The 27,450-nt window shown below is 39.3% G+C and overlaps 2 protein-coding genes across 2 annotated transcripts in view; both read left to right on the forward strand.

Annotated features, from left to right (window-relative positions):
• The first annotated feature begins 12 nt into the window (after nucleotides 1-12).
• Nucleotides 13-6,956, forward strand: nucb1 (nucleobindin 1). Its single transcript, XM_059348015.1, has 13 exons — nucleotides 13-122; nucleotides 1,962-2,085; nucleotides 2,173-2,280; nucleotides 2,374-2,506; nucleotides 3,167-3,270; nucleotides 3,539-3,724; nucleotides 3,814-3,904; nucleotides 3,989-4,047; nucleotides 4,247-4,339; nucleotides 4,439-4,528; nucleotides 5,997-6,167; nucleotides 6,271-6,388; nucleotides 6,511-6,956. The coding sequence occupies exons 1-13, from the start codon at nucleotides 118-120 to the stop codon at nucleotides 6,594-6,596; spliced, it is 1,368 nt and encodes a 455-aa protein (XP_059203998.1). The 5' UTR covers nucleotides 13-117; the 3' UTR covers nucleotides 6,597-6,956.
• Nucleotides 6,957-12,926: 5,970 nt separating this feature from the next.
• ppfia3 (PTPRF interacting protein alpha 3) overlaps nucleotides 12,927-27,450 on the forward strand; it is a 37,750-nt gene continuing 23,226 nt past the window's right edge. The window contains exons 1-11 of the mRNA XM_059347973.1: nucleotides 12,927-13,052; nucleotides 14,112-14,820; nucleotides 22,999-23,100; nucleotides 23,318-23,557; nucleotides 23,636-23,692; nucleotides 25,118-25,246; nucleotides 25,354-25,446; nucleotides 25,842-25,894; nucleotides 25,993-26,086; nucleotides 26,304-26,438; nucleotides 27,173-27,256. Coding sequence (XP_059203956.1) covers nucleotides 14,470-14,820; nucleotides 22,999-23,100; nucleotides 23,318-23,557; nucleotides 23,636-23,692; nucleotides 25,118-25,246; nucleotides 25,354-25,446; nucleotides 25,842-25,894; nucleotides 25,993-26,086; nucleotides 26,304-26,438; nucleotides 27,173-27,256 — 1,338 coding nt within the window. The 5' untranslated portion in view covers nucleotides 12,927-13,052; nucleotides 14,112-14,469. The remainder of the gene's footprint in view (nucleotides 13,053-14,111; nucleotides 14,821-22,998; nucleotides 23,101-23,317; nucleotides 23,558-23,635; nucleotides 23,693-25,117; nucleotides 25,247-25,353; nucleotides 25,447-25,841; nucleotides 25,895-25,992; nucleotides 26,087-26,303; nucleotides 26,439-27,172; nucleotides 27,257-27,450) is intronic.

The following is a 27,450-nucleotide window of genomic DNA, read 5'->3' on the forward strand; positions in this document are numbered from 1 at the left end:
TCGGTTATCTATTTTCCGACAGTACCTGAACTCAGCATGTTGGATTCGTGACGTCAATTATATCCGACGCGAATACAGATCGTGCTTTGAGGATCGGATCAGATATTAAAAACATTCATGCGGTAAGACACCGAGCTATTTAAATATATTATGATATATAGCTCATTTTAACAGTGTTTTTCATATCGGTGGAGTTTAAAAGAAGAATTCACAGTAAATCGTGGCTTATTAGAGGGCAAACGCAGGTTTCATAGCTCAAGGCTAGCTGTTAAGGTAACGGTGAAGGATAACCAGCACCTGTAATTCACCTGTAAAATTACCTTCCAAAGGACGAATAATGTTTAAAATACTGTTAAAACCAAACGTTAATTGAACCGTGGTATAGGTTTATTCTCACAGGTGACTACACCTAGAGAAAGATACAGTTTCTGTTTTGGGACCTCACCCAAGATCCGCATACGTGTTGTGTTGTTTTAAGCTAGTGAGCTAACTAGCCGAGGACACAAATAATCCTGTTTAAATTGTGTTATTTACTCCACGTATTAATATCTATGACATTTTGAACTAAATGCATGCTGTTAATTCAGCTCTAAAATTAAGTTTCCCTTCTCACAGTGTATCATTTCACCAAACTCCATCGAAAAAACCTGAAATTATTGTTCTCTCTTTGTATTTGGATTTGTTTTTATTAATAAAAAACTCTTACAGTATGGTTATGGTGTACAGTAAGCATCTACAGTTTGTCACGTCACATTGGAAGTCGTATTTTACAAAAGGAGCATAAGACAACTGCTCAAGGAGCATTTGTCGTGTACAAGGAGTGTGATTTTTTTTTTTTAAAACAAGGAAGAATAAAATGGAAAAAGGATGAATCCAATGTTCTTGTCTGCCATTTAATTAAAAATATCTAGAGATCTAAACCAGCAGAGTTAAAATGCAGCAGTCGGTAGCCTATAATACTATTATCATTACAACCCTGATTCAAAAGATGTTGTCTAAAAGAATAAAACAGAATGTGTTAATTTGCTTAATGTCCTTTTTGACATATATATTGAATTAAAACTGTACAAAGATGGCATATTTTGTGTTTAATATATAGCACTAAACAGGCAATGATGAGAAACCCTACTATTTTACTGGCTATAAATAACCACATTACTCTATGATTTCAAAGAAAATAAAATATTTTAACTATATTCAAAGCAGAATTAGACACAAATGGTATTGTTTTATGTTTGCATGTGAACATTTGTAGATTTAGACAAGTCATTATGGAGTGTAATTTAATCATTCACTAACGGCAACAAAGCATCTTGTTGGATTTTGCAGATTTTAAAAAGACCAAATGTATATATATGACTGTGGCAAATATAAGATACGACAGGGTTATTTTTGTAGGATGTTTGGCACACAACATACGACTGCACCAGATTAGAACCTGATATTTATTAATTCTTTATTTAAATGGTCACCAGTTGACACAGAACATATGGTATTACATTTTTATTCAAGTTTATTTTATTTCTATTTATTCTTTATTTTTTAGTAATTATTTCTCAAATTGGTTGAAAATGTAATACAATGTACGCATAATAATGTATAATAATGTTAAGTATTATTTAACAAAGTTATTTGTTTTAGAAAGCAGCCTTCTTAGTACTTTGCATTGTCATAGTGGTGCAAAATCAGTAGTTTACATTAGAAAGGTCTATTTTAAAACCAGCTCAAAAATATACTATATCTGCCACCTCGGTTTCGGTTATTGTTGAATTGTTCCACTCTAAAATCATGTCAGTATCAGTCTCAAAAATTCCATAACGCTCTGACTCTACACCAGATAATAGTGTCAGCTAATATATGGGAAAGCTGACACTTTACAATACATTTATCAAGCAACATTATTACTTTATAGTCAAAGTTTTGTGTACAGTATTGTAACATACATTGTTGTTTATTTGAAGGAGGATGAACTTAAAACCTGTGTGGCTGCTGCTTCTATCCATCTCTGCCGGGGTCTGGTCAGTGCCCATCGATCGCAATGGAGACAACCAGGAAGCTAAAGAGGAAGTGCCAGAGGAGAACGTGGTAATGGGCTCTTTATTCTCACCTATGTTCCTTAGTTGATATTCAGTTTGTTGTAAATAACCAGTCCCTTTCAACACACTGCTGCAGGACACTGGCCTGTACTACGACAGGTATCTCAGAGAGGTGATTGAGGTTCTGGAGACAGATCCTCACTTCAGAGAGAAACTGCAAACAGCCAACACAGAGGACATCAAGGTCAGCATCCATTTGTTCTTCATTCTCACTCACAAAGCTTTGTTGAAGAAGACGCAGCATTAAATCTGTTCTTCTCACCTGCTTGTGTGTCAGAACGGTCGTCTCAGTAAGGAGCTGGACCTGGTCAGTCACCATGTCAGAACTCGGCTGGACGAGCTGAAGCGTCAGGAGGTGTCTCGCCTCAGGATGCTGCTCAAAGCCAAACTGGACAGCACCAACACACAGAGTGAGTCTGTTTAGTATGTTTGTGTTATTCTGCGATTTTAACACAAACAAAATAATCAACTGAGGCACCAATAGACCAGCAACTCCTGTTTCCTGCGAGGTTAAATTACTGCTTTTGTGTCTGGTGGTTTTAAAGAGAGCATAGATAACAGCTTCAGTTCTGCATCGATAAGGGCTGTGTGAAGTGTGAAAATATTCTAAACATAACATACATTTAAAATTATATTAATCTTTTAGGTGGGTCTTTTTTTGGTGGCCAAAATACATTTAGCTGCTGCACAGGTCTATGACTTAATATGATCCAAATAACTTGTATTATGTTCTATGAAAAGTAATAGTTTTGAATTTGTGAGAACTATAATCAGCAAATGTTTGTAGTTTTTCTTGAAAAATATTTTTTTTTTTTACAAATGCTTGTAAAATAAATTACAAATTTCAAAGATTGACGTAGTCACGTTAGACTTTTCCAAGCAAAACAAATAAAAGCAGCATATGTACAAAATAATATGGATTTAAAATGTTACCCACTAATGTTACCCACTACTTATACCCACTTACTATATACACATAAATGCAAACCATTAGGGTGTGTACAGAGAGAACAGTGTTTCCTCCTCTTCAGTCCAGCCCTTGTTTGGTAATTGCTGTGTGTGCTGTGCAGGTCTGCAGATGGACCATGCCTCCCTGCTGAAGCAGTTTGAACATCTGGATCCTCACAATCAAAACACCTTCGAGGCCAAAGATCTCGAGCTGCTCATCTCCACGGTAAGATCCTCCAGAGGTAGTAAAAACTGGATTTATGTCGGCCTCAGAGACTGAAATATCGGCCATTTGTTTATGTTCTGATCAGATTTTAATGGAGCATAGGGAAGTAATTGATTCCCTTACAGTCCAGCAGAGACAAAATGACACTGATCAGACAACGAACAATATGGCATAACCTGTTACTGATTGTTTCATTGATACCTTTGTATTATATCTGAGCCCACCTTTTGATTTTAAAGTGACAGCCTCTGTTTGGGTCTCCCTCCAGGCCACTAAGGACCTGGAGAACTACGATGCTGAGAGACACGAGGAGTTCAAACGCTACGAGATGCTGAAGGAGCACGAGAGACGGGAGTACCTGAAGGGCCTGGACCAGGAGAAGAGGGACCGAGAGGAGAAGAGGATGCAGGAGCTTAAAGAAAAACACCGCCAGCATCCCAAAGTCAACGCTCCGGTACGCACACATGCACTCATGTTGGTTTTCAGTGGAAACAAGTGCAAGCGAATGAAGCTCTCTGACATGTTTCTCCTCTTTCTGCTCAGGGAAGTGTTGCTCAGCTGCGGGAAGTCTGGGAGGAGACGGACGGACTGGATCCGAAAGAGTTCAACCCCAAAACATTTTTTAAACTACATGGTGAGCAACGCTTTCTCTTTCAACCCTCTGTCCTTAATTATGATATGAAAAAATATGATTAGAGTTCTCCTCTGCCCTACCTAGACACAAATGAAGATGGTGTTTTAGATGAGCAGGAGTTAGAGGCTCTCTTCACTAAAGAGGTAAAGTTTTATATGTTCGGTTTCACTATACAACTCTTTAAAATGACATGACAGAACGTCAAAAATGGATGATCATCTGTTTGAGAAGCCAGCTGTTTTTTTGGTGTTCCCGCAGACTTTTTCAAAAGTAAAAGTTTTGAAGCTGACAGCAGCGATATGCACAGCAGCTCTGTAACATCTGTTTGTCTCCCTCCTCCAGCTGGAGAAGGTTTACGACCCAAAGAACGAGGAAGACGATATGATGGAGATGGAGGAAGAGAGGCTGAGGATGAGGGAGCATGTCATGAAGAATGTGAGCATTTACTCTTCTCTGCTCTTGTTTTCATCACATGCCGTGAGCAACTCGCTGCTTTCCCTCGTCTGATGCAGCTTAATGTCTCTGTGTTAAAAGGTGGACCTAAATAAAGATCGTCTCGTCAGCCTGGAGGAGTTCCTCAAATCCACTGAGAAGAAGGAGTTTAGTAATCCCAAAGAGTGGGAGGTAAGGAGTCAGGAGGTGGCCTGGAGGTCGGGGAAGTGGGCGGCCGATCGGAGGGTCTGCGGTTCAAATCCCGGGACGAGCTGGGAGACTGTGGGTGGGGAAGTTAAATGGGTAATGCTATTCTCTCCCTCATCAACTGGCAGACTTGGAGCTGCTCCCAGGAGTGAGGGCTGTGAATAGAAACAACGTAGTATAATGTTGCATTTAGTTAAAAGAGCAATTTAGAACTACACCGCTAAAACATGGTCAGACGTGAAAGAGGATAAAAAATGATGCAGCAGCATAACAAGACGCCTACAATACCCACAATACAGCTGGAGATTCTGGTCTGTTATGTTAGTAGCAGCTATGGTGGAATTTCTGAGTTCATAGTTTTAAATTTCCACCGTTAGAATCTCTGAAGTTGGATTTCTCACTTGGAAAGTCAGAGGAACTTTACTAACTCCAACCTGAAATCCAAGAGTGCAGTGTAGTTTACACTCTGCTGTCCAACTTCTATTTTCGAACATGTTGCCACAGTGTTTATACGTGTATAACACCTGCATAATAAGACAGTGACATCAGAAATTGAGCGCAGAATTAAACCTTTAACCTGCAGCCGAGGGAGGAGCCAGATACATTTTATTTTTAACTTCACACCTCCACATGTCTTTCTATTTTTAAACGTGTAGCACATATGCAGTAATACTTATCAACACTTGTTTAGAGGTGTTTAAAATCAGTGGAGTTCCCCCATTTTAAATGCATTGGTTAAATTGAAATAATTGAACTTACCCTCAGGAGTTTTAATGTGATGAAAATATCAGTAAAATACGGTATTTGTAGTTTCTTTGATACAGAGCTGGCAGTATATCTGACATGAACACCATAATATAGTTTCCTCTTCCAGTAAATGAAGGATTATAATTATTAGTGATGTCACAACTCTCCAAATCCATGATACAATTACAATTAAAACATTTTTCCATCAGTAGTGGAGGTTATGCCATTGTTAGACCCTCTAGTCTTGATTTATAGCTCAACAAATTATTAGTTTTAAGCCCCGAAAACAGTCACTTTTTCAATTTTCATCCTTAAAAAAATGCATGGTACCAGGTGTGATATCACAGCCTTATTATTTTTGGATCCACCACACAGAGTCCATATGGTCAAATTTTATTGATCTTTTTCTGTTTCAATACTTGAAATTAAAAGCTAATTTCTATTTTTTTATTTATTCAGAAATGAAATTGTGACACCTTCAGCATCCAGGGCAAAAAAACAGCAGAATTCACATTATAGTGGACTATCTGCCTTACTTTACTCTAAAATATGTTTGTACAATATGACATTTTACATGATAAGGATAATAAAGATTGAGACAGAGATGTAATGCATGAGTGTAAAGGTTTAGCCGTTGCAAACCGACATCATTTCAGTATTTGTGTGAATTACCTGCATCACATCGGCTGCCCTGCTCTCTCTGCAGACTCTGGAAACCAACCCGGTGTACACGGAGGAGGAACTGCAGCGTTTCGAGGCTGAACTCCGGGACAAAGAGGAGGAGCTGAAGAGGAAGGCAGAGACGCTGCGTCAGGAGCAGGAGCTGCTGAAGGAGCGAGGCAAAGCCCTGGAGGCCCAGAGGAGAGAGTACCAGCAGGTAACCGTCTGACACAATCTTATAGAATTACATTAACTCAACAAGCAGTAATAACACTGAAGCATTTACAGATCAGAACTTAATTGTAATTTTCCAATTCCAGGCAGTATTAGAGATGTCCCAGAGACAGAAAGAGCAGCAGGCAGCAGACGGACAGCCTCCTGCGGGTCCTAACGGAGAACTGCACTTCCAAGCACAGACACAGAAAGTCGAAGAGAAAGGTAAACAATCTGTTACATGATATATATATATATATATATATATATATATGTGTGTGTTGTTGTTGGTTTGGATTCCTGTTGTCATAGTTTTTATTCTCTTCTCTCTTTTCTTTCTCTTACAGAGGTGAAAGTCCCAGCAGAGCAGCCAGCCGAGGCCCAGAATAATCTGCCTGCAGAGCCGCCACAGAATCTGCCTTTACACACTTAACGCAGCACGCTCTGACAGCCTTAACACACACACACACACACACACACACATACGCGCACACATACACACACACGCACTCCGATTTGCACTGACACAGATATCCAGATGGATTCCACGATGTGAAAACCGTGAACTGTATGTATAAATTGGGACAGGCTGCTGACATGTTGTACTGTGTTCATCTCTGTGGTCTACATTAGATTTAAACATCTCAAAGAAAAACAATAATGTGTATTTGACAGAAATCTTCAGTTTCAGTGAAGCTTTCATTACCGCAGGGTCTTCAGTGTGAAACCATTAAAAATCTTCCAATAAAGTCTTAATTTAAAACCTCTAAACCAAACCTCTCACTATCTAATTACTATGTGATGTCTCTAACTTATTCAACTATATGAACTCCAAAGGCTCTCCTCTCCTCTCCTTTCCTTGTCTCCTCTCCTGTCCTTGTCTCCTCTCCTTTCCTTTCCTTGTCTTCTCTCCTTGTCTTCTCTCTTCTTGTCTCCTCTCCTCTCCTTTCCTTTCCTTTCCTTGTCTCCTCTCCTCTCCTCTCCTTGTCTTCTCTCCTCTTCTTGTCTCCTCTTCTCTGTCTCTGTCTCCTCTCCTCCTCTGCTTCCTTTTATTCCACAGTTATGTCACCTGAGATTGTATTCCTCCAGCGTCTTCCTTCCAGCAGGTCAGTCAGAAAGCAGTTTTTCTTTCTCAAGTTTTCTCATTAAATGCGAAATGAGCCAATTTTTACGCTTCGATTTTGCCGCCTTGCAATTGAATGAATGAATGATTGATGATGAGTACATCAAAATGTTGGAAAACAATTTATGGACAATAAATAACTGTTCCACATTCATTTAAATATAAGTTATCAATATATGTAGAAGTCCCCTAAAAAACAACAGTAGTCCTTTATATTTAATGATTAACTAATACATTTTTCTTTCTATTTTCTGTTTTATTATTTGTGTATATTTCTATTTATTGCCTCATTTATTTATGCCCATCCTAACTAATAAAAAATATATTTAATGAACTATATTGACTAATAATTTTTCATGCTAATTTCTATTTATTTTTTCTATCTTTATAGTAATATAGACTTAAATTCAATTCAATAGTTTAATGTCTTATTACGATGTCCTGTAGGCTGTATCTGGCCAACAGTGAGATATTATCTATTATATTTTATATATTTTATATTTATGATGTCCTATGATATTGTATTTATATATAAGTGTAAGAGAAGTATTATACTACTAGCTACTATTATGGTGCACAAAGACAGAAAATGTGAGAGGCTGGAGGAAGGATTTGTGTGTGTATCACCCTGTTTGGCTGTGTTTTTGTGCTCTTCTCCTCCTGCTGCTCCTCCTCTTTCTCCTCCTGCTCCTACGGGTCCCTGTGTGTCTCTGCAGACAGTGGTTGTGTTGTCCACTGTCATGGCTCCCCGGGGAGCTGCTGATGTTGTTGTTGTTGTTGTGGTGTTGACGAGATGCTTGGAGCATTCCTCTCAGCATTCCTTTGACCCGCTGACCTCCGGTGACCCCGCGGGGCCCCTCCCCTCCTGGTGTCCACGCAGCTGCCCGCTGTCAGTCAGCGCGGTCATATCGGCCAAATGAAGACATCATCGAGTCAGTGTTTACGACCAGCAGTTCCTGCAGAGCACACAGTGGATTTATTCTGAAAGGTTCAGTGTGTTCCGTAAATGCAGAGAGGGACTGAATGTAACTCAACTTTAAAGATGTTTTCCAACCAATAACAATACATTAGATACACTTGCTGCAGTTTGAGCACATATGCACATGCAAACAATACTTTATTTTATTATTCTATACTGTACTATACTTTGCTGTCAGAGTCAACAATACTTTATTGCTTCATGGGGAGACATTTGGTGACAAGAATTGCAAGAATAAAGGATTGAATAGAAATATATAGTATGTTACAGAAAGGGAATAGAGACAGTTTAAGAAGAATAAAAAGAAACAAACAAGTATGTAAAATAAATGCATTATATCGCAATAAATGCCAACAATATATATATAGAAAAACAGACATGAAAAATATGTTCAAATATGTGTCCTACAATTATATAACAAAAGTTTCAATAATAACAGATTAAGTGTGTTAAAATGCAAGACACAGTATAAATATAGAGGTTGGAATATAAATGTATTGTAGACATTTTAGGAAAATAGGAAGAAACAATAAGTGCAATAAACAATATATATATATATATATATATATATATATCTCCAATCTTTCTGTGTTATTATTATTATTATTGTATAACACACACACATATATGTATATATATATATATATATATATATATAAAGTGCGTTTAAATGCAAGAATAGAATAAATATCTAAATTGAAATAGTTTGAATGTACCATGTGAGTTTTTAACCTCTTAAATTATTTATTATGATCTTCTTTTTCTTCTTATTCTTCTCCTACTTGTAAACCATTATACTTAGATTATGTTCGCTAATTCAGGGGCAAACTCTCCGGGAAAAAAATGTGTATATATATGCATATATATGTGTGTGTGTGTGTGTGTATATATATATATATACATATATATACCGTATATATATACACACACATATATATACATATATATAAACTTAACCTCCTCTATTTGAACCTTTAAACCTTATTTAAACAAAAGTATCACTAACTAACAAGCTGCTCAAGCATTTTCTTGCACCCTGAAATAAGAAGACTTAATTTAAGATGAAATTAAAATTCTTTTTACAACGAAAACAAAACTGAGATTGAAATATATATTTAAACAACACAAATAATTAGACATACAGGCGATTTATCAGTCGTGTGGCAGGGTGGAATCTGTCTTTATTATATCATCTGTAGTCAGCTTTGAGCTTCTGCTCCCTGTGGGCATTTAGTTGTGATGGTGAAGGTTGGGTTAGGGTAAGGGGCTCTGGAACAAGGTTATTATAGTTAATGAAAACGAAACGAAATAACGAAAACTAGAATTAAAAGAACATTTTCGGTAACTGAAATAAAAATTAAAAATGAGAGTTTAAAAAAGAAAAAGATTATTAACTGAAATTGTATTGTGTGGTTACAAAACTAACTAAAACTATAACTATATATAACTAAAATTATAGTGAAAATGTCCATCATTTTTCATACATAATGAAGATGGATAAGGCAAAGGAAGTAAAGGCAAAATTTACTGTGACATCTTTTAATCTCCCACCCAACAAATAAGCATTTTTAAAAAATGAAAACTGGTGGTCGGTAGCGTAGTGGGTTACGCAGGCGCCCCATGTGTAGAGGCTACAGTCCTCGCTGCAGCTGGCCCCGGTTCGAGTCCCGCATCGGACTGCCCTTTACTGCATGTCATTCCCCTCTCTCTGCCTCCTGTTTCCTGTCTCTCTTCAACTATCCTGTCCATTAAAGGCATGAAAAAGCCCCCCCAAAAAAAAAAATACATTAAAAAATGAAAACTAAACTAAAACTAGCAAACTCACTCTAAAAACTAACTAAAACTAACTGAATTTGAAAACAAAAATTCACAACCCAATCAAAACTAAAACTAATGTAAAATTCAAAACTATTATAAATGCAAGGGAATTCACTATTCCAATGAGGGTCCTCACAAAGATAGAAGTACAAGAGTGTGTTGGTCTGCAGAGGGCATCGTCTGCACCAACAGGAGCTCTGATGACATTTCATCCAACTGTTTGTGACCAGAGGAGGCAGTGGAGCTGTCAACACAGTATCAGTGGGTCTATGAAGACGTCATGGCAGGATGTGACACTGTGAGTATAAACTGCAGCTCAGGAGGTTTACAGGTGTCTTTGTTCAGGTACGCAGAGATACTGAGACTTCACTGCAGAACTCCTAGATTGTGAGACATTTACTTAATTACACTTGAATTAATCATTACACTTTCTCTCCTGGATTTCTTTCTTAACTCTCTGAACCCCAACGTAGGTTTTCTTCAAGCAATCGACCAAAATACACTGTTTATCTTAGAAACTGTAAAAACGGGCATCATCATTAAAATCTGTTTGTCTGATGTTACGACAGTCCATGAACACAACATAGGATATGATCACTTCTGTTAGAAAAAGTGACCAAAACAAAGCTTAAAACTGTGATAATGCTTTAAGAATGCCTTTGTTCTACATGTCTGATTTAAAATGTTACCAGAAATAAACATTTTTGAATAACCAGATCCTGTTAAAAACATTACATTTTGCACCTCAGAGACACTGTGAAGCCATAATTGATTCTGCTTAGACGAAAGGTCACGTGACGAATATTCACTCCAGAAAATTTTATATATTTTATATACTGCAGTGAAATACAAGGACACAGTGAGTATAGTGTAAAAAGAGCAAAAACCTCTTAATATGCACCTACCAACTGGTGACCAACTTCTTTCATATGTTATTTTTAATTTACTCCATTCAAATTAAAAACTCCCTAGCTCTCAAAAGGTAAAGTCCAGAGGTCTGGGCTTTTATACAGGTGTTGTTGACAAGTTGCAGACTTCTGGCATAAATCATGTTCTAGTTTCTAGTTATTGTTATCCAAATATGACTAATTATAGACAAGAACTAAAACAACTCTTTCTTTCTTCTCTTTAAAATCTTTTTTTTTTTCAAATGAAGTTTGGCTGCACTTTGAATCTCTGCTGTACACTCTGAAGAGAACATTACGTCACCTGCACCTCTCACCCTCCTCCCCCCTCTCTCTGTCACTACTTAAGTCCCGCCTCCCCTGCGCTCTGATTGGCTGACAGTCTGAGGCTTCCATAACTGGTCATGGTGAATTACTCAGCTTTATATTAACTTTTAATAAAAATCAAAACTTCTAAATATTATTAGTATGTTTATTGCTTTACAAATTCCTCATTACGTTCAGTTTCACAAACAATATGAATGCATATTTCTTGTTTCTAATCTTATAGTGACCATACAGCGTAGTTCTCTCATTTAGCCACCAGAGGACGCACTTGTTTAATTATTTTACCAAGTTTCCTGTACCACACAGTGAGAATAAAATTAGGAAAGCATTCCCACTCTGGTGGCGTCCAGTGGTTTTGTGTTTAAATGTATAAAACTGCAGTAAAGTGCAGTAAGAAGTGAGTCTGAGGATGTGAGCAGTTTGTGTAGCTGACAGCCGGTGTGAGCTTGTTTCTTTAAGACCCAGCATCTTCACCGAGGAGGAGAGATGAGGGAAGATAAACGATGGGAGGTCGTCAAGTCACACACATACATCAGTCAGAGGGCCGGAAGCACTATTATTGATCTTCAAAATAAAGTTTCAACTAGTTTTTTTAGGTTGTTCAAAAAAGGAATGTATCAGTATTTACTCCTTTTTTTGACAGAGTGATACTACATTGCTCATTTTCAACAAAAATCTATTTGTCCACACTGAGTTGATACAGGGCATTACACCTGTTTGTGGTTCCTGCTATAATTTGTATTTCCCAGCATTTTTTGGTTTGTGAGGCCTTAAAAGAAAGTGATGTCAGCTCACAAACAGGTTTAATATACCTCAATTTTTCCTAACTAACCCTAACTCTCAACTGGTTTAATGTGAGAGCACATCAAGTAATTCTGTTTTTAAAAAAATTGGAACTTGTATGGTATTTATTATTAGACTTTTAACAACATTCAGAGTCTATTCATCTTGGCCTATATATGTGTTATTGTAATAATAAGTGTTATTTTTCAGTGAGTTTTATTTTCTTATGAATTCTTTATATTCTGTTTCACCTTAGTTTTTTTAATGTTATTTTTACTTTTATTATTAAGTGTGCTTCATTTTCCATATTATTTTAAGTTAATTATTATTTTTAATTTAATACATTTTATGTCTTCCAGCTATATGTCATGTTATTTCCATATTGTAAAGCACTTTGTGCTGCATTTCTTGCATAAAAAGGTGCCATACAAGCACACTTTATCTTATTGTTGTATTATAATGCATCTATTTATTATGTATAACTAATACATTTTATTGCATTTCTTTTACATGCATTTTCTTCTTTTTTATTCAAATGCATTTTCTACTAGTGTTGTTATTACATGTATTAACTCAATGCTATATTTTTCAGTAGACAACATTTTTAAAAAGCCTTCAAGTTAACTGGGTAATTTCTAATGAATTCTGTTTTGGTTAATCTTGTATTTTTTAATACATAGCCTGTCACATCTGTGGTTCTTTAAATAGAACAGCTGTTTGCATGTTTTATTCTGAAAGTCCTGAGCGGATGTTGTCTGTGTTTCCTGCGTGCAGCTTGACGTAGCGGCTGAGCCGAAGCGTCGCTCCCTCAGCAGCGGAGAGGGAGGGGATGGGGCAGGCTGGTAACCGGGCTGTAACGGGGATAAGCTGCAGCCTCCGTGTCTCAGGTGTTCTGATGGAGTGAACCGGGCAGCGATGCGCCTTCACCTCCTTTCTCTGTCGACCATGGAGAGGGTAAGACACGCTCACAGCGCCCGGCGGTGGCTGAAATCCGCCGTGATGCTCGGTGCACGGATCTTAGCCGTGCGTTAGACCGTCCAGCTGTTTTTATGGGTGGGGGGGCAGGGTGGTGTGGGGAGGGGGGGCAGTGGGGTGTTGATAGGAAATAGACGCCTTGCAGTCGGAATAAACCCAAAACGGAGCGCCTTTTCCCGATATTTATGTTAATTATACCACCAAAAATAATCCAATTGTGTGAAATCTTGTGATTGAACGTGTTAATTAGGCCTTCATCATTTCCAGCATGATTGGCACCTCCTACCATGATGTGATAGCGGTGTGAGGCTGCCCTGCACAGCTCTACGTGTATTTAAATAAGCTGCTTTTTGCTTATTTTTTCACTAAGACAGCAGTTAATTCCCCAACCTGACACCCTGAGGATAATAAGCCTCCTGAATATTTTTTTACAGTTGGTTCCGGAGCCGTAGAAAGGAGCCTATTTCCTCCTGGATACAGCCCGTAATTACAATTCATGATGACACCCTTTTTCCTCTTCTCTTCTCTCACATGAATGTATGAAACAGCGCCGCATCTATCTGCTACCTTACAGGCCTGATAATTGTTCTGTGTTTGCGTGACGGCGTTTTTTTTTTCTTTCTGTAAGCTGCCGAGGTAAAAAAAAAAAAAAAAGCGACCATTCACGACTCATTTCCGCACATGATGCGCATTCATTTTCACCATCATGACTGTGGACGCTCGGATACATAAAGCCGAGACATGCACTGATGGATGAATTACTCCAGACGTTTAGTATCGCGATGCCAGTCAGTGCAAGGCAGAGAGAGGGCTCTGCTGCTGCAAGAGCAATGCTTAGTGTGTCTTTGAGGGCTGGAGAAACGCCTGAGAAAGGTACATGTGTGTGTGTGTGTGTGTGTGTGTGTGTGTGTGTGTGTGTCAGGATGCATCCTGTGTGATGATATGAGAGATCACCACCTGGTGGGAAACACAGGCTTCATCATTTTTCACATATTTGTCTAAAAACGTCCTCTCCCTTTCTTCTTCTTCTCTCTCCAGGTTCGTCTCTCACCTCAGTGAAGCCTGGGCCAGGGGTCAGAGGTCAACCACCAAACCTGCACTTCTCCCTCTTCCCCCTGCACCCCCCTTCTCCCACCCCTCCACCTTCCACCAGACCCTCAGCCCCTGTCCCCCTTTACACTGTTTCCCCTCAACAAAAAACACAACTGGAGCTCCACACTTTCGCACATTCACTTGCACTTGCCTGCCACCCAATCAGCTTCAGAGGAAAGAAACCCCTAAAAGCGGCGAAATAACTGCACGCCAGTTCATGACGAGTCAGCGGTTGACCAGACGCTGCGCTCGAGTGTCCTAAACAGCCTCTCAGATAACGCCTCTCACACACCCAGGCCTCACGATGATGTGCGAGGTGATGCCCACCATTTCGGAGGACGGGCGCGGCGGAGGAGGAGGCGGCTCGTCTTCCCCGGCGGGGGCTGGAGGAGGCATGGGCGGAGGGATGGGAGCCATCGGGGGCTACAGCAGCAGGGAGGCCCGAGGAAGCACCGGCAGCGTCGGAGGCAGCGACGAAGGAGGCAGCACGGGGAACCTGGAGTCTCTGATGGTCAACATGCTGACGGAGAGGGAGCGGCTGCTGGAGAGCCTGAGGGAGACGCAGGACAGTCTGGGGACGGCACACCTACGCCTGCGAGAGCTGGGACACGAGAAGGAGTCGCTCCAGAGGCAGCTGTCCATCGCCCTGCCACAGGTACGAGGGAGGAGGAGGTCAGGAGGTCAAATTGATGCTCACACACCTGAAACAACCTCAACATCACAATGAGGAAACTCACGTCTCAATCTATAATCCAAGCTCCCATCCTGTCTGTTAGAGGGGATTATTGTCATTAATCACAGAAGAAGTGGAGGAAATATTCAGATCCTGTACTTAAGTAAAAGTTTTAATGCCACACTGTAAAAACACTCTAATCTAATCTAATTTATTTCAAAGTATAGACAAACATATTTACTTAAAAGTAAGAGTACCTAATCTGCAGAAACATGTCCCTGTGACAGTTATAATATTATATATTATATAATTAGATTATTATTACTCATGCATTACTGTAAAAGCAGGATTTTACTGTTGAGGTGAATCTCCTCATTCTTTTCTCCATCAATCGATCGCATGTTTGGTTTGTGAGAATACTGAAAATAGTGAGAAATACCATCAAAATTACCCAAAGTGAAACCTTCACAATGTCCAGTGCAACAGAACAATCATCAACATTTTAAATAAATTAAAATTATTAAATAGAAAAGCAGCAAATCTTCACATTTATGAAGCTGGAATCATGAAATATTTTACATGAAAAATACATAAACTAATATATATATTTTACAATCAATTTGTGATAAGTTCACTAATTGATCCATCATTTAATCAAACTTAAATTATTTAGCAATTTTCATACAGATTAGTGCAGTTAAAAGTGCTTCACAGATGACTGGCAAGTTTATAATAAGACAGAACAAGAAAAACACTTTAAAAAAGACAAAAAAAACAATTTCACAATTAGAGACCAGTGCACATGAGAAAAATGATTTTAATAAAAGATAAACTATATATATAAAAATAATAAAAGATATGTAATAAAATAATATTAAAAAATAAATAAATATATATATATATATATATATATATATATATATATATATATATATATATATATATAGTGGAGTACAAGTAGAAAGTGACACGAAAACAAAATACCTTATAACATGATAATCAAGTGAAGTAAAAGTAGCTTGATTTATGTTCAAGTAGAGTTCAGTTGATAATATTATACACTTAAAGTGAAATAAGTCATATTTGTGTTTTGTCTTGTCAAGGTCAGACTGAAGACGTGAATGAAAGAAGGTTTCATCCAGTATTTTTCAATGTAAATGTCTTTAAATGACCAACAGATTATTAATAGTATGTGCAGAATGTGCATTTAGTTTTATTTCTGCAGCTTTAACTACAAAATTAAACTGAGCCGCATTTAGATGTTTTTAATTTTGTATCCAACTGTAATGCATGGATGAATTAATCTCAAATACAATAATAATCTCTCATGCATGTTTGTCAGCATGCTCATCCTGCAACAGCATGCAGCTGAACGTTGCTCTGCACACATGATGAAGCATCGCAGACGAGACGATTAGGTGAATGTTGGATCGGGTCTCTTTCCATAACCTTTGCATTGTTAAGAAGCTACTTAAAGACAACAGCTCTGTGTTTTATTCTCTCATTAGAGCAGGAGGAAGGCTGGTAGCTTTAATAGTTTGGGTGAAAGTTGAGATAGAAGCATTGGTAAGAATTTGCTGTGTGTTTTGTGGTTCAGTGCAGGTTACCTGAAGTTAAGGTGAACTGGCCCTTTAAGTTCAGGTGCTGGTCAGGGCTTCAATAATATGTCAATATTATGTCATAACATCTTTGAATAATATGTCAGTCGATCAATCGTTAAAGCCAATTTTCTGAAAATTTTCTTTTCTGCTTCTCAAGTTTGAATATTTCCAGCTTTTCTCTGTTTTATATAATATTAAACTGAATATCCTCATGTTTTGGACTCACAAAATGAGACATTTAAAGATTTAAAGACATGATCTTGAACTTTATGAAACTCGGATGGACATTTTCCCTATTTTCTGATATTTCATCAACCAAACGATTTAATAGATTTATCAGTAATGAAAACAACAGTTATTTTCAGCCCCAGTAAAAAGGTTAAAGTATAATTTGGGATGCTTATACAGTCCCTAACTGAGTCTCAGGCTGCGTATTATCATACTGGTCTAATAAGGGTATTACCATATTATCTCATGGTTGTTATAAAACAGGGAAAACAGGTTCAAAATCATCAGTCTTTTAGCTGCTAAAACTACAAAAAACAGTCCACATTAACAGGATATATTATAGTTATGTTTTATATTTCATTTGCACAGATCTAAATATATATAGTGGTCATATTTACAGCTATACAATCATGCTTTAGAGTTCCTCTAATGCCCAAAAAGGATATTATTTGCCTTGTGTGCATGCGTATTATATTAAAAGAACATCTAAACAAACAGATGCATTATAAGAATAGCAGTTAAAGATCAAGTTTGAGATCTATCCTCGTGTTGGAAACTAAAATTGTTTTATTACTGTATGAAAAAGCATGAAAACCATAATATAAAAAACAAATAATTATAATAATAATACTTGATTAGACATACAAATCCTGTCTTCAGAATAAAAGTGAATAGCTCTGATCAGCAGCATCTTGTTTTGTATTAGAAGTCCTGCTGGTGAAAATGGTTCCTCTCACAGAGCTGAATTATTGATGTGTTAACCTGTTAGCAGGGTTTTAATGTTGTAGCCGGTCCAGGTGGCGCTCAGTCTGACTCCTTTATTGTTCTGCTGGGGAGTTTAAAGTACAGCAGCACAGATGGAAACCATCACATCGCCAACATCAACATCACTTTGCTTTCGTCTCCGCGGAGAGAAAAGGATTCTGCAGATGTGGATCGGAGATGAGGATGAAGTGATCAGGGAGGGAGAGATCAGCAGCGCTTATTTAATGAGCTTGTTACATGTCGGTTAGGGCTGAGCAGCGTTTAAAACAATATCTGCACCAAGACCAGAAGCCTTAGGGAGATGCAGATACCTGGAGAGGATTTCATTGATACAACCCTGATTCTAAAGAAGTTTGCTTTGTAAAACAGAAAAAAAAAATCCTCAAATTCAAAGTTTTGAACATTAACCTCTTAGAGAAAGGGTTAGGATGAGACTAAAGCAGTTTGATGTAAAGCTTATAACTGAAGAACTGTAAGGCCTCAATGTCTGCACGAGGCCTCATTTGAAAGGTGACATCTTCTAGTTTCTGCTGTTGTGTTTGTTTAGCATGTGGCTGAAACACAAACAAAACTACATCAGTTCAAACTAACTACGTTTTTTGTTCTGGCCCTGCCCCGACCTTTACCTGCCGCTGGGTTTTTGTGCTGTCTTCAGTCGAAGTTTTTTCTTTATTTAGGGTTTGTACCTTTTTTGAGCTGGCCCTTTAAGTTCAGGTGCTGGTCAGGGCTTCAATAATATGTCAATATTATGTCATATATTTTTTATATATATATATATATATATATATATATGTTAATAATGTGTCAGTCAATTAATCGTTAAATCAATTTTTTCTTGCAAAAATTGCAGAAAATTGTGTTTTCAGCCTCTCAGATATGGAGATATTAAAATTAATACATAAATATAAATATAAAACTCACAAAACAAAACATTTAAAGATTTAAAGGCATGATCTTGAACTTTATTAAACTTGGATGGACATTTTTCCCTATTTTCTGACATTTCATCAACCAAACGATTTAATAGATTTATCAATAATGAAAATAATAGTTAGTTTCAGCCCCAGTAAAAAGGTTAAAGTATAATTTGGGATGTTTACATAGTTCTAACTAAGTCCCAATCCTTACCTCCTGCTGGGTTTTTGTGCTGTTTTCAGTTGAATAAATGCCACAAATGATCATCAAATGATCACATGTATGTTGCAGACAATGCCCCATTTTTTTTAAATCAGGGTTTGTACCCTTTTTTAACCCATCATGTGAAAAGAAGCATTTAGTTGCGTAATAAGCCACCGCTCTTCCTCATCCAAAGGATTTTTACACAGCTACATTACATATTCACCTGCCATCAAACACACATCACAACTTCAACATGCAACAGACTGTATGTACATGGTGTAGCTGCTGTGTTAAAGTTGCTTTAAATCTTTGCAGTGATTGGCTGCGAGCAAAACCAATTAAATAGACATATTTTACTAGAAAAGTACAAAAAGGATCTAATGCAGCTGTCTTTTGACTAAAGAAGTTACTTGGTACTTTGGTATTCTGCTTGATACGTTAAAGAGTCTCCAAGTATCGATATCCCGCCCTAATGCTGAATTTAAGATTTTGTTCTGCAAAGTAACAACAGCTAAAGTCTCCCTTAATGGAAACTCTCATGTAGCAAAACCTTAAAAGCATAATTATTTACTTAAGGATGTTGCAGGATCATTCAGCAGCCATGAGTTTAGTTGTTGCATGGTATTGTTTGTAATGCTATTAACAAAATCTGCATTAAATGTAGCATCAGTTTGTCCTCCTTTTGCATTAAGAGCTCATCAAATTTTGTGGGAAATATAGAGCCTGTGACCTTTAAAAAATCCTGAAAGTTTGTTTGTCTGTTGCTCCAAAAAAATATTTAATTCTAGCTGTATTTGGCCCTCTGCTGGACAAGATGTGTGTCTTTGCTCGTTTTGTAAAGTTAAATTTTGTGTTATTTTATATGAAAATGTACAGTATTGTAAAGTAACTTCAAGCTACTGATATGGTAAAATTTTGGTTCATGTTGTGCATATTTAGCATTTAAGAGAGTTGGAGAAACAAGCTGTTTTTTATCTGTTGGAATATATTTTCATACAGATTATTGTGAGAGTCTTTGATGATTGTGAAAATACTTTTACAGCAGCAGTAAGAGTTTCTAAACCACCTTGTTGGCTTTTCAGACTGTCATAATTATTGGTGGCTAAAATTGGATTTGTGATATGAGCCGGGGTTCCCGAAAACCTGGAGATGCTGGCAAAATGTTGCCCCTGTAGCACAGGAGCCAATTATTATATTATCCCACATCCCAGTGCCCGAGAGCTAATCATTTTGTAATTCCACTCAACATACAAGGGCTCCATCTCTATTTTCAGGCAGGAGTCATTGTTGGATGCCTCGGGCACCGATTATGCCTCCCTCATTGTTAGTGCCTATTTTTCTCCGTCGCTACGCCTGAAAAATCAAAATGAAATAACAGATGTAGCGGCACTGCGCGTTGTAACGCAGAGTGACTGGACATTAAAGGGCCGTATTACCTCACTGAGAGGGGAGATCAATATGGTGCACACATCTGCAGAAACACACACAGACAGAGGAACACATGGAGGCCTGCGATACGTCCTACAGTAGAGGAGTTCAGCGAGTTCGTCTGTGTGTGTTCGACGTTGCCAAGAGAGAAAAATAGGAAAGAGGGATGGAGAAAAGCGACAGCATGGCACAGAGAGAGAGAGAGAGAGAGAGAGAGAGAGAAACCTGGTGATATGAAACACACAGAGACTAACAAATCAAGCCCATTTGCATATTGCTGCATGCTAATAAGGTGGCTTCTAGAGTCTGTTTTAGATGTGGTGTATCATAACGGGGGGAGACTGAAATGGATGAAGAGTGGCAGAGACGGGGGAGAGTGGAAAGGAGGTGAATGATTTGCATCGAGCAAAAAAATGACGGAAGAGAGAGAGGGGTCTAGAAAGTGTCGGGTACCGGCGGTCCATCTCACTCCATCTTTTACATGAATTAATCCCAGAATTATGACATCCTTTGGGCCCAGAACACGCCATCTGCACGCAGCAATTTCCTCCTTGATCCTCCCTACTTCCATCTTTTCAAACAAGCTTCTTCCTTTCCCCATCCTCCCTTATTTCAGCCACACACACACTCACACACACACACACACACACACACACACAGGAGGCTCGTTAGAAGCTGTACATGCTGTACTCTTTAAACGCGTTTTGGCCCGTGCACAGGGTGTGAGGTATGGCGCCTGTTTGCTGCCGTGTGGGTAAACTGATAGATAACAGCAGCACCCAGCATGCATCGGTGCCCTTTAATGGCTCGTTTGCATCTCGTCGCCAGCGCACACATGAGTCGGCACACACGCGTGGTCCAGGCGCTCTGTGTCATGTGTGTGTCACGCCAACATCACGCACGAGCAGAGAGGACAATCAGTGCACGGGCGAGCGCTCGCGGTGCAGCGTGTCATCATGTGATCACAGAAACATCATCTCAGCTCAAACTTCATCATGTCACTCACCCTCTCTGTGTTGATTCATCGCCATGGAGACAGTAGATTTTAATCATAACTATCATGTAATGTAGATAACCTCACATTATACATAATTGGATTAAATTGCACAAAATCACAACAATTGAACTGGACTGCCGTCAGTTGGGAGTATAAGACATCACAGTGCCTGGCCTCGCTCCAGCTCCTCTCATGCTCGTTTAACCTCCAGGCGTTTTGTTTTAATGGCGAGCAAACGCACAGCCAGTCGCGGTTATTGCACAATTAAAACAATTTCAGGTGCACCATGTGCAATAAACCTGGTTGTTAGATTTTATATCGAGGGCCTGGTTTAAGACTCCCGGTGGTCGTTAGCCGTGAACGCCATGGTAGATAATATGGCAAAGATCTCACTGTATGTGTGCAGCCGTTTACTCCTCCAGCTGCATGTCTGTGCACGGTGGTTTAGTACAATGAAATTCTGTGCGTTTGCTAATGAAATCAAGATTCGTCAAGTTGTTCACCGCGCTGTCTGCATGGAGGAATATTGGCAGTAAATGTTGCAGTCTGCAGTTTGTGCTCATGTTTATTATTGTTTGGGATAACTGGCTGGAGTTAGACGAGGTGACCTCACGCTGAGATGTTGGTTTGATCGTTTGTTGGTGTCAGACCCTCTGACTCAACATTTATCCGTCATACAGGAGAGAAATCCATTAAGGACGCAACAGAGGAAATAAAAATGTTTTACTGACGGTGCAGATTCAGAACAACACAGACAGAAGGAACAGAAAGCTTCTGTGGACTCAGAGCATGATACTGATCATTCCTCTCCGTTTATTTTCCTTTATTTTTTTTACCTTTTGTAATTTAAGTTTTATTTATTTCAACATGAACTCATACAGGTGTGAAATATTAAGATCAAAATATTTTAAAAAAGGTAAAAGACAACCACCTTCACAACCAAACAGAAGTCGATTTTTAGTACCAGGACAGTCCCACAGATTCCACAGACAATTTTGTAATGCATAAACATGTTGCATCCCTTGAAGTCAACCAACATATTTACTTGTTTTATTTATTATAACATTTTATTTTTAACCCCAAAATATGGGTGATGAAGTTGTGATATAATATGATTCACAGTCAATTAAGAGAAATTCTTTCTTTTTTTTTTTAAATGTATGAAAATAAATAAAAAGTAGAAAAGAAAAATACAAGGTTTTTTAGTTTCATAGAGCAATGTTTCCCAAACGTTTTTTTTTCTTTTTTAAAAGTAACAAACCATTGTGAAATAATTAACTAAAGGCCTTTTCTAAAAATAAAAAAAGAGTATTTGTGCATAAATTAACATTTCTGATCTTTATTTCTGCAGTTTCTGCGTTGCTTTATCGATAAACAAGCCTTTTTAAATAGATATAAGTTTGCTAAATCACAACTTTGTTTGATGTACGTGTTATTTGAAACATAGACAGGTTAAATACTTTAGAAATGGGAACAAATTAATACATTCAGGCAGAGTCAACAGACTCTCATTTCATTCCTCTCATACAGTATAGATTCAATGTGCAATTATCACAACAAAACATTGAGTTATCAAAAACACACCACTTATTGAAAGTTTGTTTAGATGCTCCTGTCTTTTATCAGAACAAGCAGAAAAGTCCTTAGACATCATTTTACTGACACCGTGCTGATGTGACAGGTCGGCCTGCCTGATTTTTTTGTATTGCATGATGGAAGAAAACCTGAAAATTTATTGGGACAACCCAAATAAAATCACCTGCAGCCCAGGTTTCGTTCATGTGTCTACTTCTTTGTTACCTCTTTTAACATTTCCTCTCCTGAGTTGAGTACATTTAAACAGTTTCAGAGGTGTAATATAACATCTTTGTACTATTTTGTAATGGATAAACTTGCAGCCCAATCTACACTTGCAGCGATTGGTTTGGCGGTTGATGGTCGATACAGTTTGATGAGTGTGTGTGATCGTGACCTCATGCAGCAGCTTCCAGTCAATAACAGCTCCCTCTTGTGACCCTGCAGGAATTTGCCGTGCTGACCAAAGAGCTGAACCTCTGCCGGGAACAGCTGCTGGAGAGAGAGGAGGAGATCGCCGAGCTGAAGGCGGAGAGGAACAACACACGAGTCAGTGCACTTATACCTCCGCTCTGCACGTCTGTTTCACATTACCTTCTTTATTTATGGTTAATTAAATTCCTGCTCGGATTTTTTTGGCGTGAGTTTTTATCTGTTCTGAAAGAATCCCCAGAGAAATGTGAGCACAGATCATCTGAGAGTGTTTATAACCGATAAGAGGTGCACTATGGAGACGTTTTATTGTGTGGACCACATGTGTTTCCAGCTGCTGCTTGAACATCTGGAGTGCCTGGTGTCCCGTCACGAGCGCAGCCTGAGGATGACCGTGGTGAAGAGGCAGGCCCAGTCTCCAGCCGGGGTCTCCAGCGAGGTTGAGGTCCTCAAAGCGCTCAAGTCCCTGTTCGAGCACCACAAAGCTCTGGACGAGAAGGTGAGGGAGAGGCTACGGGTGGCTCTGGAGCGAGTGGCGTCCCTGGAGGAGGAGCTGCAGACCTCTTCTCAAGAGGTGAGTTCAGGTTCCTGCTCAGGTTTCAGTGAATCAGTGGTGGGGTTTCTCCTGATGATTGTTCTCCTTCTATTTCAGGTTGTGTCTTTAAGGGAACAAATCAAGAGACGGCAGCAAGGACTAGAAGGCAAAGAGGTAACAAGAGACATTTCTCTGGCAATTTCAGAAACATAGAGGCCTCATAAAGAATTAAAATCAGCTTATGGTTCATACAAGCATACATTTTCTCCAGTAAAGATCATAAAGGAGGAAAAACGTGATACTGGCTCTCATGATTGAGCTGCCGTGTAATCACTGTGACTGGAAATCTGAAAATACAAACTGTTCACTGGAAAAATGACCTTCTCAACCATTAAATCTGATATTTTCAATTATGATTTGGTCCTAAATCAGATACAGGTCCGATTTTTTGTGATGCAGCCTCAGTCTGAACAGTCAAATCTGAATTCATGTGACTTTTTTACATCACTTTTCGATCAATCCCACCACTCCTGGCTTAATAATAGGAATACATTTTATTTGTAAAGCACTTTTATTGTTAAAAAACATCCCAATGTGCTACAGAGTACAACAAGATTAAAAACTTTACATCCACACACACACACCTCTCTACAGAGGAAGAAGAAGCCATTGCTTAAAAATTGTGATTTTCTTACTCCTCATTCTCGTTTTCATCTGCTCTGCACATTAAACTGTAAATGCTGACTTGGGTGGCCTCCATGTGGGTCAGTTCAGGACTGTGAATCTGATATGGGCTACATTAAAAAAAAGAACAGCCAAATGAACAAAAGAAAATTGATCCAAACAATAAATTCCAATTAAGCACTTTGGCTCCCAATAAGAGAGAGAGAGAGCTGAAGCGCTCATTCTATGCTCTTAGTTTCAGGTAATTTCTATACTAATAAAAACATAGTGAGGAATATTATGTTCCATTTGTGCCAATAGATCCCCTGAATCCTGCACACTGTTCCTTTAATGAGAGCGTCTACTATCACTCTCCCCTTTATGAACAACTTTGTTCCAAAATAATATCACAGAAGAACTTATTAAATAGATAATATAAGGTTAATATAAATTTATATTATATTATAACATTATATGCACAACAGATCACAAAATATTGGTTATAATAATGTATAGTTATTGTTTACATATTCCAGAGACCTCATCAATGTAATAAAATCAAGTAGAAAAACTTTTAAAGGTGGATGATTTAGCAAATTGAGATTTGTGTGTATGAAATTTGTCAACCAGGACACTCATTCAGCTGTTATCTAATTGGTTGCAAAGATCAGCAGCAACCAAGGTCAAAGTTTATAACATTTGAAATTTAAAGGGTGCAAGAACAGTGAAATTCTTCATGTTTAGAAGTTAGATTTATAGCTGAGGTATTTAGAAATGAAGGAGCTCTGAGAGTTTTTCTTCCAAAATAAAATACAAGCTAAAACCTTACTTTGAAAGTGCAGATCACAACTTTTCCACATGCATCATTATCACCGTTTGTGCTGTAATGCTCCTCTGTGCAAAGCTCATTAAAGTCAATCTTTTCTCTCCACTCAGCGGCTTCCTAACGGACCTTCCTCCATCCTAGACGACGGAGAGGTCGACAGGCAGCGGGAGGGCGAGATCGAGCGGCAGAGGTCGGAGCTGGGGCAGCTGAAGGAGAGACTGGCCCTCATGTGCAGACAGGTACACCGTGCAGACACACTCTGATGCTCTCATCAAAACAAACAAACTATCGCACGCCGGACAGAAAGTGACGTGCGCTCGCTCAGCCTTGTATTGCTCTCCGGCAGGTCGGGGAGATCGAGGAGCAGCTGACGTCCGCCAGGAGGGAGCTGGCCCGATCGGAGGAGGCCAACCAGAAACTGCAGAGGGACGTGAAGGAGGTGAGAGCAACAAACCGCCACGCTGTGATGACTGAGAGATGTTTGTGGGGACGAGAAGTGGTCCAGTTTACTCAGCAAACCTTTTTTTCCCTTCATGTCTGCTGCTTCTCCTCACTCGCTGCTCTTTTATCTCCCCTGACTCCCCCCTCTTCCCTCTGTCTCTCTTTGACTTGTGCAACTGCATAAGTGGGTGCTTCTGAAAGCTGTCAACAACAACTATTAACCAGTCATTATCATTCTTCAGCTAATAGCTGTTCAAGCCCAATGAATTCCCCTTTGATCAGCACCTACTTGTAAACTTGACATTTGCCCTCATCTCACTTTCTCTGTCTGCTCTTCTTTGCTTTCTATTTCTGCAGAATCTTTACATGCATTCTTTTTTTTAATCCTCCCAGGCGCTCTGTCAAAGGGAAGACATGGAGGAGAGAATCACCACATTAGAACGCAGGTTTGTGTTTCTTCTCTCTCTGTGAACTCTCGTTGCCTTCCTCCAAAGCGTGCTCCGCTCACTGCTCCATCTGTCTGCTGCTTTGTTCTGGTTTGCAGGTACCTGAGCGCCCAGAGGGAGGCGACGTCTCTCCACGACACAAAAGATAAACTGGAGAACGAGTTGGCCAGCAAAGACTCTCTCTACAGACAGGTGGGGGGAAGTCTCTTTCATCCCCGTGTGTGTCTTCACTGTTTCTGCCGGTGATTGGCAGCTTGGCCACGTTTCACGTTGGTACACAGAGCGTGCCATCAGTGTATTTTCCTTTTTCCCCCGATGGCTTTAATCATGTCTGCTGCCCTCGGCAATCTCGCGCTCCGAGTTTCACCTCCACTCCCTCTCATGCTTCGTTTTTTTCTCTTTCTTGCAGAGCGAAGAGAAGAACCGGCAACTTCAAGAGCGTCTGGATGATGCCAAACAGAAGCTGCAGCAGACTCTGCAGAGGGCCGAGACGCTGCCGGAGATCGAGGCCCAGCTCGCCCAGAGAGTTGCAGCACTCAACAAGGTGCGTCACCAAACCTGCTCTGTCGGTGCATTTTCTGAGTTATATAATAGGTTTGTAAAAGTGTCACAGACTTTTTTACCCCCTGACAGCAGCTATATGCGCACACATGCATGCACAGAGACAGTGTGTGTGTGTGTGTGGGCATGAGTGGGCATGCAGGCTGGCGTAGCTTTGGATATATATGTGCGTGCATTTGTGTGTGTATTCATGCATGAGTGCCACGGAACATGAGATGTCAAATGACAGATGAATACCAAATATTTTCATCAAGCGGTGCCAGTAATTCATAAGCAAAGTGATGTTGAGATGAAAGCCAGCTCAGGGCACAGAGTCAGCTCAGCTATTTGATCCTTGGGCGTTCAACACGTCAAGAACTGTATGCCGCACAAATTCTTTGTGACTGACTGATTTAATTGCTCATATGTTAACCTCTAGCATTCCTGTAAACACAGTGTTCACTCATGCCAAGAAAACGTACATCGGCTCTCCCGCAAGTAGCCAAACATCTTAAATGGCTACACTTACTCTTGCATGTTAGGGCAGGATGGCTCCGTCTGGAGGAGAAGATGAATGGCCTGTAAGACACAAGCAAACAAAGTTGCCTGTAACGCTGTGATCTGTACAGGCATGTAACTAATTGGTAGACTCGGTCAACAAGCTGTTTCCTTTGTGTTAATTTGTATTAGTGGTTCAGGCTGTAACCCCGCTTCCTTCCTTCCTCTCCGATCATCCAGGCGGAGGAGCGTCATGGTAACTTTGAGGAGCGACTGCGACAGATGGAGGCGCAACTGGAGGAGAAGAACCAGGAGCTACAGAGGGTGAGTCATGCTTGCTTTTCCATCTCTCTTTTCTCTTCATCCTCCCCCTCTTTCATGCCATTCCTTTTGTCAGCTTTCACAAAGGCACGCTAATTTTCTAAACCCTCTATTTGACCGTGCACATTCAGATAGAAATCTTTGCTCTCAGTCGAGCAGAATGCTTGTTATTAACTCTCCTCCCACCCTCCCCTTTT

The sequence above is a fragment of the Centropristis striata genome, chromosome 13 (genome assembly GCF_030273125.1).
Source record: "Centropristis striata isolate RG_2023a ecotype Rhode Island chromosome 13, C.striata_1.0, whole genome shotgun sequence".
NCBI lineage: Eukaryota > Metazoa > Chordata > Actinopteri > Perciformes > Serranidae > Centropristis > Centropristis striata.

What these genes read in the sequence shown, in the direction of transcription:
- nucb1 (XM_059348015.1), top strand. An exon ending in TCGAGCTGCTCATCTCCACG is followed by an intron (nt 3,271 to 3,538) that starts GTAAGATCCTCC and finishes GTCTCCCTCCAG; the next exon opens with GCCACTAAGGACCTGGAGAA. An exon ending in ACAGAAAGTCGAAGAGAAAG is followed by an intron (nt 6,389 to 6,510) that starts GTAAACAATCTG and finishes TTTCTCTTACAG; the next exon opens with AGGTGAAAGTCCCAGCAGAG.